The following is a 14914-nucleotide window of genomic DNA, read 5'->3' on the forward strand; positions in this document are numbered from 1 at the left end:
TGTTTTTGTTTTTTCCTTTTCAGAAACTTTAACAGATCCCTGAACCTGGATCAACCATTTTATATCTGCATGGTCAATAAAGTATGGATGTAGCAGTGTGAGGCCAAAATTCACAAAAAACAAAACAATAAGACAGTAGCACTAATTATGGTAGATACAAATTGCATTTGTTTGCATGCACTGATTTTATGTCCTTTCTCTGTGTTGGGGTGACCTATTTCTTTTCCATCTATCCCTCTCACAGTGCTTCAGCATTGATTACTTGTCCACTCACTCATACCCTCAAACTGATTCTCACCTGGAACTTGATCCTTTTACCCTCTGCATTTTGCTCAGCTTTTGATTGTTTTTATCTTAGAAATGGGAAGTTACTAGTTCAAATCCTCATCACAACTTAATTCAATTCACCAGCACTTATGTGCTAGCCATTATGTCAGTCAGAAATGAGTAAGACCTAGTTTCTGCCATCAGGAAACTAGGTTAATAATAGTACAAGATTATTGGTTAATAATAGTACAAGAATGTATTTCCATGAATTAAAACAAATGTATGTCACAACTACAAGGTGTTAATTATAGGGTGGTAAATGGGAAAAAATGTACCTAATGCAAACTGTGGACTATAGTTAACAATATCTTAATGTTCTTCCATCAACTGTACTAAAGGTAACATACCATAGTAGGTATAAGGGTTTTTTCTTTTTGGAGCTATGAAAATGTTCTAAAACTGACTGTGGTGATGTAAGCATTGCTTCATGATTATACTGAGAGCCACTGATTGTACACTTTGGATGGATTGTATGATGTGTGAAAAAAAAAAAGAAACTCAACCTAGCAGGGATTAAAGATACATAAAAGAATGTTTAATAAAATTGATGATATAATTACACAAACAGAGGAGGAGAGGGAGCTCAGTAGAGGGAGTGGTTAACCCTTCAGAGGTAGACAGGATCAGAAAAGACATCTGGGAGAGGGCAATTTCTAACCTGGGTTCCGATGGACAAATAAGCATCTATTTACTGGAGAATGGGGGAAAGTTTATTTCAGGCAGAAAGAACAGAAAATGCAATGCACACAGGCATGAACAGAAATATACTATAGCCAGTTAGGGTTACTGAGAAGCAGGAAGTTTCCCCTAGCCCAAGTTTTCTGAGGATATATGTCTCCTGGCTCCTAAGTCTTGCAGTAAGTCTCTCTTGAGTTTGGCTGTTATTTGATTGCTTCATTCCTCTACACACATTGCTCCCTCTCCCTTCCTCCCTCTCCACCTCATATAACCCTCTTCCCTTCCCTTCCTTCCTTTTATGGGAATTTTTTGTGTTTAGCCGTTGGGTTTAATTTAGTTGGTTTGGACTGTGGTAATAACGTTTCTGTACATTTGCCCAGAGGCCTTCAGCTAATGGGTGTATTCTTTACAGGCCAATAAACAGATGAATGGAGCCAGCCTGCTGTCTTGCATCTCTGCCTCCCTTCTCTATCTTCACACTTTACCCATCTTCCACTGATTAGAGATCTTTTTCAAAAACTAAAATTTTCCTGGGTAACCCAAATGTAGAAGTCATTTCTGTGCCTGCTAGTCAATTTCAGGGCAGGGTTTGCTTTTGCTGGAGGAAGTATTGTCTACCCACAGGAGATCCAGTCTGTGTAGGAAGGAAGTATGGACTGCTGGCCAGAGAGTTCCTCCCCAGTGTCGGGGAGAACCTCAGAACATGATGGGCTTACATCTCTAGATTGTATCTGCCCATTTCTGACCCTTTGTGCTGAGTTGGCTTGCTGTAATCAAGAGATGATGAACTGGTGGTGTGACAGAAGGAAGGCTGACCCATGACCCGAGTGAAGTAAGTATGAGGCTCTCCAAGCCAACATCTGAACACAAATGGGGAACTGTGCTGAAAGAGGCCACCACAGTTGCCAAGAAGAAGAAATTAACCAAACTACCTTGCAATAAACTGCATTCTTGAAAGTCTGTCCAACAACAATATACGGTTGTTTCTGCTCTTCCACCCGTTCCCGCCTGGCTCCTCTCCTTGTCTTCTGAGGTGATGTTCCCTCCCTGTCCTCTCTTTCTGTCTTGCTCTGAACATTCTGTTCCCATTTCACTTCTCTAACTTCAGACTCTCTGCTCAGCACCCCAGGAGAGCACTCCCTCCCACTGCCTGGGGAGGCGCCTTTCCTAAACTATGGTCTCCAGCTGGGCCAGAACAGTTGAGGTCATTGCTCTCCCTGCCAAATGACTGGCCTGAGTTCAGTTTCTCCATCTGTCTGAACTTCATGGAAAACATGATTGTTGCTCTCGGCTCTGTTCGGTGCCCTGCCTTGGCTCTGCTTTGCATCTGCCTTTTCATTTCCCCTCCTCCCATCCTTGCTTTTCTTTCCCTGGCTCTCTCCAGGCTAGAATCACATCTGTTTTCCAGCCTCTGCCGTCTCACAGAGGAGTACCTGGGAGAAGAACGAATTCTGGCCAGGCAGATCAGGAAGAGCTATGATTTATACTCAGATTTGTTTTGAGGACTGACCAGAATCCATGTATGTCAGAGATGGGGCACTTCTAGCTCCCTCAGAGGGAATCAGAGGTGCTTATGATGTGCTGTTTCTGACCATGTCCATTGCTGTACCTTTTGCCAAACTAGACAGCTAGCTAGCTTCCTTCCTTCCTTCCTTCCTTCCTTCCTTCCTTCCTACAATCCTCCCTCCCTTCCTTCTATCCATCTCTTATTCACTCTTTATCTTTTTTTCAGTCTTTAATCTATAGATACTTTCTGCTATTTGTCCACCTGCACTCTTCTCTAATTTTGTCCTTCAGTGAAATACGTAATGTAGACTAAGGAAGAAAACAGATAACTTGAAATGTGCACATTTCTATTGGACATAAAATCAACCACTCCTCAGACAGTTCAAGTTTACTCCCTCCAAACTGGGGATATTTTAGTGTTCTAAGCCCTAAGGTCTCTAAGAATAAAAGCCAACACAGTCTTTAAAACTCTTGTATCAGAGAAAGTATTGTTTAAATATCACATGACCTGAGGTAAAGTACTAAAGGAAAACAAGGCAAGCAGAACTTGGCTCTCAGTTTTCTTTGAGTTTCTGATGGCATTTTGTTCTTAGGATTTCAGAAACCAAGATTCTCAGCGTATGCCTAAACGAACATCAAAGTCAGAATAAAGTTGGCATCCCCTCCATGGAACTGGCACACATTTGAAAAGGATTCTGAAGGTACTATATTTCCCAACTTTCCCAACTCTGAGACAGCCAGCTCCTCTTAGAAAATGCTTGTGTCAAGTCTCTGTTTGCTTGGATATGGGGAATCTAAGAGGGGAGCACTGAGAAGAGTCTGAATGTGTTGATCAAGAAAGATCAAGAAAGAAGAGAAATACAGAGATACAGATGAATTTGTTGAAGAGATGAATATTGAAAAAGCAAGTGAGAAAGGGGAATAGAGAAATGATTCAAATATGGAAGATAGCTAGAGAGACAGAAACAGTCTAATGATGTGCAGTAATACATGCTATTTGGGTAAGAAGGAACCCAAGGAAAGAGAAAGGGCTGGGGCCAGACTTTGAGAGGGAAATAAGGCTGTTGGCAGAAAGGCATACATGAGCTTGGACCAGCCCTCAGAGCCAGCAGCAGTTCCTCACCAGTGTGGTCATAACCTTTGGAATGAGGGTGTGAGTAACTGTAAATCCTCAGTCTCTTTCTCATTCCATCCTGGTTATAACTGCATTCTATTCCTCTAGCCTGGCTTTCCCTCTCTCCCTCACTCTCCTTCCCTCTTTGTTTCAGATTAGGCCAAATGTGAAGTCCTTTCCTGGGAGTGGCCCTATTCATTTTATTCTCTAGCCAAAGTAGGAAGAGTGTGAGAAGGAGAGAGAGAGACATTCAGCAGCCAAGGAGTCACTAAAAGAGCAGAGCACCACAGACAGTGAGTACTTTGATTGTATAAAACCCTAAACAGACAGAGGGTGTGTCTGTGTGTGTGTTTGTGTGCCTGCATTTGCAAGTTGAGGAATAGGAGGGGTGATGGGGGATATCATAGAATTTAGAATTGAGCAATTAACCATGTACTTCAGATGAGGAGAGACACCAAGGTGGGCAGAAGAAGATAGCAAAAAGGAAGATTCAGACACTAGGAGTGAAATAGGCCACAGGGTAAGGGCAAGAATACAATATAAAGCTTATACAGCTTACAATATAAAAATGCCTTCATCTTGGTAGAAGAGAGTAATGAAAGTAAGAATAGTTTAAGAATAGAACTCGAGGTAGAAATAAATGTTGGGTGAAAGGACAAGGAGAAAGGATTTGAGTCAGAAGAGGAAATCAGGAAAGCTCCTGGCAACACAAGGAGACAGACACTCTACAGGTACCCTTCCCTGGAACTGAAATGCTGGTGTCTTACCCTCTACTCCCCATACCATCTCTGTTAGATATGCTCCTCTTGGGACCCAAGATGCTGCTGTTTCTCACTGCACTCATCATCCCCTCTGGTGAGTTCCCATCTTTATTCTTTTTTCCCTAAAATGCCAGCTCTGCAGCTACATGTGGGTGGAGATGTGTGTGTTAGACAGTGGGCTGGAAGGAGGTAGCAGGCAAATGGGAGGAGAGTTGCTTGCTGTTGAGCTCTAGAATTGCTATCAAAGAGGAAAAGAATAAATTCATTTCAAAGGAGAAAAGGAAGGAATATGAGTAGAGATGGCCTCAGACTTGAAAAAAGTATCCAGAGGATTATGAAACTAAGGTGAAACTAAGAGAGGCACAAATGCATATTAACCAAGAATTACATATCTTTACATATACAAGAAAACAAATACCAGAAGCAGCAGCTAATATACAAATGCATACAAACAGATAGAGACTACACAAGAAGAGACTGGACCAAACCTAAACCCTGAAGGAAAACAGTGGGTATATTTATACTACACCTAACAAACACTTGTACCAGCATGCACACAAAATATCTATGCTACACCTACACACAAAAGGAAAATGGACTTCAGAGATTTTGCAGGAACTAGCTGTAAGATTGGCCACCGAAAGGGAATCTCAGATATTGAGAAAACCTACCTTATTTTTTACTCATTCTGTCATATGCAGAATGTAATTACACAGTTCCTCTGCCTGATTCATTAGTGTAGCTGGTGGGATGGTAGAACAGTACATACTGGAAAGGATCTGTGGAATAAGATCCTACTCCTCCAGCTTGGGAATGAGGGGAAAAGGACATCCTGAATTAGGGCATAGCAGAGCAGGACTTCTTGGTGACTTATTATTTTTTTTTTATTTCCATACTAACTTACTAAATTAAATATATTTGCAAGCACCTTCTATATTTGTAGTGCTGATCTGTGGTATACATGCCTTTAAACAGTCCCCTCAGGGACTTCTTGTCTTTCTTGGGTGCTTCTATTCCAACCAGGTTTGTGTGCAGTATTAATGGTCTATGTAATTTTGTCTTGAGGTATAAAGGAGTAAAAACACAGAAGGAGAAAGTACAACTATTTTTCCATTATGTTCTGGCTCATCCCGTAAAAAAGGTGATGGGGTCTGGAGCTGGAGTGAATCAATCCCTTTTCTTCTTCCTTTTGGTACAGACTGGATAACCCTCGGGGTCAGTGCTCAGCGAGGAGGTAAGTGAACCCTTGGGTTTGGGCTCTGTTGAGATTCTTATCAAGAAAACCTGGACGAAGTGTCAGAGTTAGAGAATCTGTAGTGTGACACAGAGATAGATTGCCAAGGTGTGGGAAATAAGATCCACTTTGGTTTCCAAAATCCATTTATCCCCCATTCATAAAACTGTCTTGTCTTTTTTTTTTTAATCACTGAAACACCTTTGCCAAGACCTTCTCTCGTGCCCATTGTTTGCTTCTACTCCCTTCTATACATCTCTTAACTCACTCTGAAAATGCCCACTAATACTAGCAGAAAGCATTTTTCTACCCATGTAACAACAGAAACACTAACAGGCAAAGATAGAGCGAGAAGTCATTTCAGTAGTACAGTGAAATTGTGACACAACTGGACAGAAACCAAAAGTTTTGGCTCCTAGAGGACCATTTCCTTCAGCTTGAAGAAGGAAACTTGTAAAACAACTCCACCCTGCCTAAAGAAATGCAACATAATTACAACTTAACTCTTGCTTTTCAACCCATGAGAGCAAAGCAATGCACTAATGGGTCATACAACAATTTATTGTGTCACATATGGCTTTTTATAATGAATTAAAAAGAGTGTATTACATGTACATTGCAAGAGTAAAGGATTATTTGATACAAATTGTTTCGATTTTACATGTGTGTAAACTGGGGCACAACACAGTGTTTCTAATTGTGGGTCCTGGTACACATGATAAAAATATAGAAAAAAAAAGCTTCTTTTTTTCCCTGGTGTTAAAGGATGTCTGATTCCTTGACTTCCTGAACCTAATCAAATTTCAGCACAAGAAAAACTAAAAATCTGAATTTATCTTTCTGGACAGGTTGAAGTCCAGTTGAGTTTCATAAATTTTGGATGCATTTCTTTTTTTTAGCAGAAAAATTATGAAATACGATGAAAATATCTTCTTAAGATTCCTTTTCAGAGAATATTCTAAGAACCTAGATAAAAGCATTTATATGATGGTAGATGATGGAAAAGGTAGGTAAACTAAGGTAAATGCAGAAAAGTAGTACTCTGCCCTGAAATCCTGAGTAGCTGGGACACTCTGAAACCCTTTTGTCCCATTGCGTCACTCCTCTGTCTCTGTGAGTGACTGGGCTGGAATACAGCCAGGCCTCTGAGGAAAGAACACGGCAGGGTTGGGCTAACACCCGAGAGAGGTTCCACTTCTTTCTGGAAGGATTCAGGTCAAAGGTTTTAAATGTCCTTTGGGATTTGGAACAGGCTTGGATTCTTTCTATCAAAATTTGTCTGAAAGAAGGAAGCATTTACAGAATGTTAAAAGACAAGAAGCTTTCGTCAAAGCTGATGAATTCCTATCTGGAATTTAAAAAAGGAGAGGGAGGGTGAAGTAAGCAGGAGAGACTCCGGCAAATGCTTTATTTGTATTTCACCTCTCCTGTATTTATCAATAACTCTAACATGCTTCATAAAATATTTATTCTCCCCAGATTTAAAGCTGACATTTAGAATCTGAAAGTTTACAAAAAAAAAAAAAAAAAAAAGTCAAAACGAAGTATGTGAATATGCTGACACCTAGTGGATAAAATAGATAAGGAGTATAAGCAGTGTACATTGAAGGATATTTGCTAAATATTTGAATGTAAACACTGCTTTGTGGTATTGTTTTTTAAAATAGAGACGATTTGTTTTAGAAGTACTGATATTTACAGTTTCAGACAGTTGTCTTGGTTTATGCTAAGAGATTTCACCTTAAGACCCGAACCACTTTTACTTCTTCCGCCTTTACTTTTAGATGATCAATTGCAAGACCTTTTCTACCTGTGTTAGCATTTCCCTTCCCCTCTCTTCGCCATGCCTCCCATGGAGCATCAAGAAACCATCAATACCACCTTTTGTAAACTCTTGTATAAGTGTATTGGCACATTGCTATCCAATTATATCAAAATTATACATATCAAAATCACAGTTCTTTGGGACAGACAATTTTCACTCTAAATAAGTACACAAATCCATTGTATTTATTAACAAGCTATATGACCCTGGGTAAATTATCTGTTTTCTGGTGCTCAGTTTTATTGTCTAAAAAAATGGGACCTCAAATAGGTTACAGAGGATTAAATAGGTTAACAGAGGTTACTAGAGGTAAAGTGCTTTAAACAGTGCCTGGCACATAATAAGTAACGCCAAATTAGCTATGTGTATTATTATGTTAGTACAATGAAATAACATAAATTTATGAAGGACCAACTATTATAACAGTTTAACAAATGAGCTGTAATGATATAAAGGAAATCAAGAAATATTGGGAGTTCCTTAAGTTTTCCAGTGCAGTGCAAAGCCTAAGCAAAATCTAACTGGGAAGGGGATGCCCATGGAGAATTACCTGGTGGGCGTGTAGTTAATTCTTTCCACCAAATCAAGCAAACAAAGGAAAGAGGATATTCTAGGCTGGGACTGTATGAGAATAATGATGGCAGTGGGAAAGTGCAATGTTTGAGTTGCAGGGAAAAAGACTTAGGATGGGATGCCTGCTGTGTGTTGGGTGCTGTGCTGGACAGTTTCACTTATTGGGAGTATAAGAGGAGGAGGCAGACAAGGAATGCTTAGAAAAAGTTTTCTGATTTTTTCTGATTTTTTTTTTCAGACGATGTAACTCAAGTGACTCAAGAAACATTCACAGAAGATCCTAGTAAGCTACCTTTTTGTCAGTTCATTTGTTTTCTTATTGGGGATGGAAGGATTGAGGATGCTGTCCATACAAGGGAAAATAAAGACTGGGAAAGAGATTGCTGGGCACTCTGAGCTCACAAAGAGCACAGTTGTCCTTTTTATATGCCACCTACTCTGTAAGCATGCCCAACCTTATTATCCCTTCCATTCCTTTCTGTGATAGCCCCTTATATTTGCCCAAAAGTCATTCCTTGACTTCAGTTTTCCTTGTCTCTTTTTAAATCATCGTCTCCTTATCCTGCGTCCCTTTGCTATTTTTCCTGTCTGCATTTTTCATTCCCTGTTTTGTATCTTCTCAGATCTGGTAAATGATCCCTCTACAGATGAAACAGGTGCGTTTTACTGAGGTTCTGAAGAAATGGCATAATTCTTGCTAACATCCATAGCTCTGGAATTAATCTGTTAATTTTATCTCTGGAAAAGGGATAAAGGGGTGTGGAAGTGTTGTTCAGTAATGGTGGAATACAGGGAAAGAGGCCTTTTAGCCCCCCAAGAAGAGAGAACAAAGTGGATTATTGGCTAAAATAGGGCCTGGATAATAAAGGCTTCCAAAAATTAGTATAATGTGGATAGGAGCAAGATTCTTCAGTAAATATTCATAATGACTTCAATTAATTTTACTCCCTTGGACGTAATACACAAACCTAGCCAGCCTCCCTTTTCCTTCTCCCTTAGCAATTCCAAGCTCTCCTCATACCTGCTGTTTTGTGCCTTTCAGTTCTGGCTGATATCGAGCCTTCCACAGATGACCTGGGTGAGTTCAGATCTGGGGTCCCAGGGCCACCAGTGCCATTTGGGCTTTCCCCAGAGCCCATTATGGAAGGCAGTGCAGTTGGCGAAGGATCCTAAATAGACTGGATTACAGACAGATTACATTTTGAAGCCCAAACATGCAGGAACTGTGCTAGGTGTTTGATATACTACCTATCAAAGCTGTGTTTTTTCCTTTAAAGATTTCAAGATTTGGGGCAGGGAGGGGGGACGACAAATACATAATGTTTGGGAAGATAAAGGAAAACTTTCTAGAGGAAGTAATGTTTGAACTCAACGACTCTTGAAAGAAGAACAGGAGTAAGACAGACAGCCAAGGAGGGGATGGGCATTCCAGCCAGAGGGAATAACATGTTCAAAGATATGAAGGCAAAATAGAGTTTGGTACTTTGGGGAAGCTGATTGTAATGGCTAGAGAAAAGCCTACAAGTGGGGAGATGTGAGAAACTAGAAGAGCTAGATTGTTTTAACAAATATTTATTGGAAGCCTGCTATTTGACAGGCATTATATTAGGTGCCAGGGATATGAAGGTGAACAAAACTGATTTTCTTCCACTGGTCTTTTCTGCCTAATAGACAAAATAGACAAGTGAACAGATAAATTTATTCAGTGTCACAAAATGTTACAATCAAGGAAAGCAAAAGAACTCATGGAAGCACATAGAAAGAGACATCCGCCATATTCAACATTAAGGATCAGGAAAGGCTTCTCCTGGAGGGCACACTGACTAAGCTGCTTCCTGAAAGACAGGTAGAAGGAAACCAGGTGAATAGAAGATGGAAGAACTCTTCAGCTGAAGAAAACAATGTGAGCAAAGGCTTAGGGTGGAAATGAAAGCCAAGCGGAAAGGGGTTATGCAAGTGGGAGGCTCTGATCAGGTCTGTGTCTCAGAAAGTTCACTCACGCTGGCAAGGTGCAGGATGTTTAACCAGGATGAGCTTGGAACCAAGAAAACCAGTGAAAGACTGTGGTAGTAGTCCCAGTAAAAGATGATGGCCTGAATCAAGGTAGAGACAGTGAGAAGTGAACATGAACTCTCAGGGAGAGGGGATTGTTGAGATATGGTTAGATTTCTGGAGGTAGCTATTGGGTGGATGGTGGTACTGTTCACTGAAAGAATTTGAACTGGTGAAGGGAAGGATGATTAAGTCAATTTAAGATATGTTGAATGTGAAGGAGCTTTGAAAAATTCAGGAACCTTTTTATAAAAAGCAGTTGGGATTTATAAATTTGGAGCTTTGGGGAGACATCTGGGCTAGATTCATATCAACATAAAAACCTGTAATTGAAATCATGGGATAGATGAGATCACCTCACCTACTTGCTGGTATCCTATCCATTAGCAACTCTTCCAGTGGCATTTTCCCGGGTAACTCTCCTGATCAGTCTATTTCCTCAAAACTCATCTAACTCCTTGACCTGTTCTCTATTCTGCAAACTAGGCCCATTTTTAACTTGCCCTGAGCTTAGGTTTGGCTATGGCTATTAACTTCACTATTCTTTACCCAACGTTTTTTATCAATGAACCCATGATGAAGTACCCAATCTACAGAGAAGAATTTTTCTTTATGAGGGAGGATCTCCTACAGGATAATAATACTTTCTCTCCTAAGCACTAGGATGAAGCTCTTCTGGGCATATGGCTCTCTGCCCTGTGTTCCTATTAAATTTGCTCCTTTTCAACAAGACAAAGATGCTTGTAGTACAGTGGATTTCTGGGAGAAAGGGGAAAAGCTATATCAGATTTCCCTTCCTAACTCCTAAATCTCTTCAATTTTGTGGCTCAAACAGGAACTACTAACCATAACATTCTTTGACATTTGCTCTCTAACTATTTATTTAATCGTACTTTGAAAGTTATCACTTTTCTGTATATATGTGATATTTCACAATAAAAAATGTAAAAAAAAATGGTTATTAACTCACTTGTCCCTATTCATGGGGACCCCAAGTGGGTTCTGAATGAGTCAACATGACAGATGCAGAGGTAGTGACTTCTGGAGCTAGTAATAACTGAATAAAATTTCTGCCGTTCAGCTTCACCCAATGATAAAAACACCACCGCAGGTACGTTTGCCTCCTGCATGTCTTTTTATTAAGCTTTTTTCCTTCCTGTGACTTCCTTTATCTCTTTGCTCCTCGAAGTATTGGAGGATGCCTCTCAGAGAGTATTTCTTCTTCCCCCTTTTCTTTATGAGCTCCTCTCCTAAAAGTCATGGGAAAGCGATAGGACTGCAGCCTTCTGTTTGTGAGATGTGGTTATTTGTGACTCTATTTGATGGTTAGTTGGTTGGGAGATAAAATCAATCTGACTGCAAGGACTGCATATTACCATACATGTCATTGCTAAAACTACTTTCCCTAATGTTGTGATGTGACCCACCTAAAAATTCACATCCTCCAAATCCAGTCATTAGCAAGCATTTCAAGTAGATATTTTATATTGCCTCCTGGATAATCTCAGAAGGACTTTTTACTAGAAGACCTCTCAGAGATTATTTTATCATACTCCTGATTCCAGGTAGGAAAGCATCTAAATTTCATTTTAGCCAATTTCCTCTTGCTCTACTTTAATGAGCAGAAAGACATGCTCCAATTTACAATGATCCTCTGTAGGCACTATTCTATACTCTGTCTCCCCTCTGCCTTCACTTTAACCATCGTTTATTCCTCTCCTGTTGAGACCTTCCATTTTTGTGTGTTGCCTTCTTCAGAGTGCCGGGATGAGAAATTTCCTTGCACAAGACTCTACTCTGTGCATCGGCCAGTCAAGCGATGCGTTCATCAGTTATGCTTCACCAGGTAAGGGATCCCAGAATGCCCAGAGAATATGTTCCATGTAGTGTTTTTGTGCCATAGCTAATGAGCACCCACTATAGGAATTTCAGTCTTTGACAAGGCAGAAGTTTAGAGCCTAACTCTCCTAGCTATTTCTGAAGGTGCCTGTTAGAACCTGGAATCTGATTGAGTACAGAGTAGGGTGGCTGACAAGACTAGATACTAGAAGGCAAGTGAAGATGAGGGCTGGAAGAGGGAAGGTTGCACTGGCATATTAAATTTATTACTTGATAAAAAGGGGCTGAAGCAAAAGACATAGCTACAAAGGTAGAACATAGAGGGGAGTAATATTATATTTGACTCTAGGTGAAGGTGTGTGCAAAGTGTCACTAAGAAGACCTTATACTTCTCTGGGGAATAAAAATCTGAAACACTTAAGGAAATCCAGATAGGGGGAGAACGAGTTAGGGAGAGGGAGGAATATGGGAGTTGAAGAGACATTCTAGGCCAAGGTTAATTCTCCCTCTCAATGCCTGTTTCTTTCTCCCCAACTATGACATTGGGGCGGTGGCAGTTTGCAACGAACGTACATCATCAACAAGGAGATCTGTTCTCGCCTTGTCTGTAAGGAACATGAGGTTATGAAAGGTAAGGTGATGTCTGGAATGTTTAGCGGGAAGAGATAGTTATAAGAGAGGTATATAGGGATACTATGCTAATCGAGCCACCACTTTGGAGCAGGAGCAGAGCCAAGGTCTGGCTTTGGAGGAGGGCTTTAGCCTACCTTGCTTGTTTCCATCGGTCTGTGTCTCACCTCATTACCCTTCAAAATTAATGTAAGGAAAGCACAATACCATGGAAAATATTCTAGATCCCTTTCAAACCAGATTGTAACCCCTAACCTCTCCTACATAAACAGCTTTCTGGAGCTCTAACTGCTTTGGAGATCATTCACTGGGGTTCTAGGTGAAAAAGCCAAGTCAGCCATTATGGATAAGAGACTCTACTAGTCTAGAAAGAAAAAAGAGCCAGTAATTTGAAGACAGTAAGGTTTGGATAGGATAAATAAAATAAATAAAAAATAGAAAGGACATTTAGAAACTGGCTGCCTTATAAACACAGTCCGCCAATTTCAAGAACCGTTTATAGTACTTGTGAAATTTTGGAAATAGAGGAAGGTAGAAAGACTTTATAAGAGCAAAAAACAATTACAGGGGTCCAAAGTATGAGTGGTTATAGACTGTGCTTGGTGGGAACAGACATACTTCTCACCTTTGCCCATAGGCAGCCCCAAACGATGGCTGTGGTTGGAGAAGGCACCACAGACAGAGTCCCTTCTGACTCACCAGCTCACTCTTGCTGAGGCCCTGAGTAAGAGCCGTAGTTAACTTCGCAGAAGGAAACTTTCTGCTTACCCCTCTTGGCTCTGTGCAAGCCACCTGCAAGGGAAGCACCTTGAGATTGAGGATGAGCAACTGGGACTCTAGGCGCTTAAGTGTCTCGCGGGAGTTACCAAAGTTAGCTGTTTGCACATAGTAAACACTTAAATGTGTATTGAATGACTGGACCTTGTTTTTTCTATTCAGTAAGTCCATGATTAGAAGAGTTGGAAGTTAGGGTATAAGGGAACCTAACATTTACTGACTACCTGCTATGTTTCATATACCATGCCAGGTACTTGGCATATATTATTTCAATTTAATGCTCACAACTGCACTGCTGGAGTAGGTCTTTTAATGTTTATTTTACAGAAAGGGATAGTGAGGTTCAGCAATGTTTAAAAAAAAAAAAAACTTTCTAGTAAGTGGTAAAAAAGCAGTAAGTGGCAGAGCTGAGCTTCTAACCCAAATCTATTTCTCATCAGTCTTCTCACTTCCTCACTTCCATGCTGCAAACTACCCCCCACCCACCACCCACCCCCGCTAAAACATGATCCCTTATTATCTTCCTGCATTCTCATCCCATCACGCTCTCCTTGTCTTCTAGATGAGCTTTGCCGGCAGATGGCTGGTCTGCCCCCACGGCGACTCCGACGCTCCAACTACTTCCGACTTCCTCCCTGTGAAAATGTGGATTTGCAGAGACCCAGTGGTCTGTGATCCCCAAGCAAGAGCAAAGGATGCATGTATGGGTGGGAGAAAGGGAACGTTCTAGGAGGAGGGAGTTCTTTCTTGCCCAGGTGACACTGTCACCTAACCCGTAGACATTAGTATTTCTTAACCCAATCCTTTTTCAATGTTCAGCTTTTGCCCCCACTCCTTGATTTTTGACTGAGACTGATAACATTTATCTCACTTTTTTTTCTGTACTTAAAATACAAAAATCTGTATTATTGAATGTTTTTGCTGTTTCCCAATATTATCGACACAGTGGATGAATGATAACCATGTGGCTAACATACAAACATTTTACATTCAATTTTAGAAGAGATTTAACTTTTGTTTAATAATCTTTACCTTATGACTCTGAGAAAAAGGTTAGGGTGGAAGAAGATACCACTGTCTATTTTGACTAGCCATTCATTTATTTTTCACGAGTTTCCTAAACTAACTCCCCATTCATTTACATGTTCTTCTTTACTCTTATTTTACTATTTTGCTGAATTGTCCTATATTTGCCTGGGAATATTCTTTCTGAGACAGGTCATCATAACATTTATAGTCCTAGAAAATTCTCCAAAAAAAGTCAAGAAATATGCAATCCTACTAGCAATATATTAAGACCCAAAATGGTGTCTTCTGCTAAGCTCAGAAGCTGGAGCTAAAGAAAGGTGACTATGCCAGTATAGAACTTGAACTTATGATTCTTTATCAAATTTTTCATGCAGTTGTCCAATCTAGAAGTAGGGCTGGAAAGCAGGTCTCATTTATTTATTCATTTATGGTGGTACAGGAAGATAGCCTATCTACACAAAGCAAATTAGACAACTGAATATGAAACCATACCATTGGGTTGAGCTTCCTTGAGTTGTTGCTACTTCTTTCATCCTTATCCCTTTGCACAGTCTGTAGAGATTATCATG

The 14914-nt window shown here is 40.4% G+C and overlaps 1 protein-coding gene across 7 annotated transcripts; it reads left to right on the forward strand.

Annotated features, from left to right (window-relative positions):
- The first annotated feature begins 1747 nt into the window (after positions 1–1747).
- Positions 1748–14233, forward strand: MFAP5 (microfibril associated protein 5). Of its 7 annotated transcripts, none has more exons than XM_037845367.1 (12): positions 1748–1837; positions 3105–3212; positions 3780–3918; positions 4421–4480; positions 5585–5620; positions 8257–8301; positions 8642–8674; positions 9061–9096; positions 11152–11181; positions 11829–11916; positions 12467–12540; positions 13879–14233. In XM_037845367.1, exons 4-12 carry the CDS (start codon positions 4423–4425, stop codon positions 13989–13991), a joined length of 513 nt encoding a protein of 170 aa, XP_037701295.1. In that variant the 5' UTR covers positions 1748–1837; positions 3105–3212; positions 3780–3918; positions 4421–4422; the 3' UTR covers positions 13992–14233. The 7 variants fall into 7 exon arrangements, with proteins under 7 accessions (XP_037701295.1, XP_037701297.1, XP_037701298.1 ...); XM_037845369.1 differs by having other exon boundaries at positions 3837–3918; XM_037845366.1 differs by lacking the exon at positions 1748–1837 and adding an exon at positions 2387–2525.
- Positions 14234–14914: the final 681 nt, after the last annotated feature.

This window comes from Choloepus didactylus, chromosome 8 (assembly GCF_015220235.1).
Source record: "Choloepus didactylus isolate mChoDid1 chromosome 8, mChoDid1.pri, whole genome shotgun sequence".
Classification (NCBI taxonomy): Eukaryota; Metazoa; Chordata; class Mammalia; order Pilosa; family Megalonychidae; genus Choloepus; species Choloepus didactylus.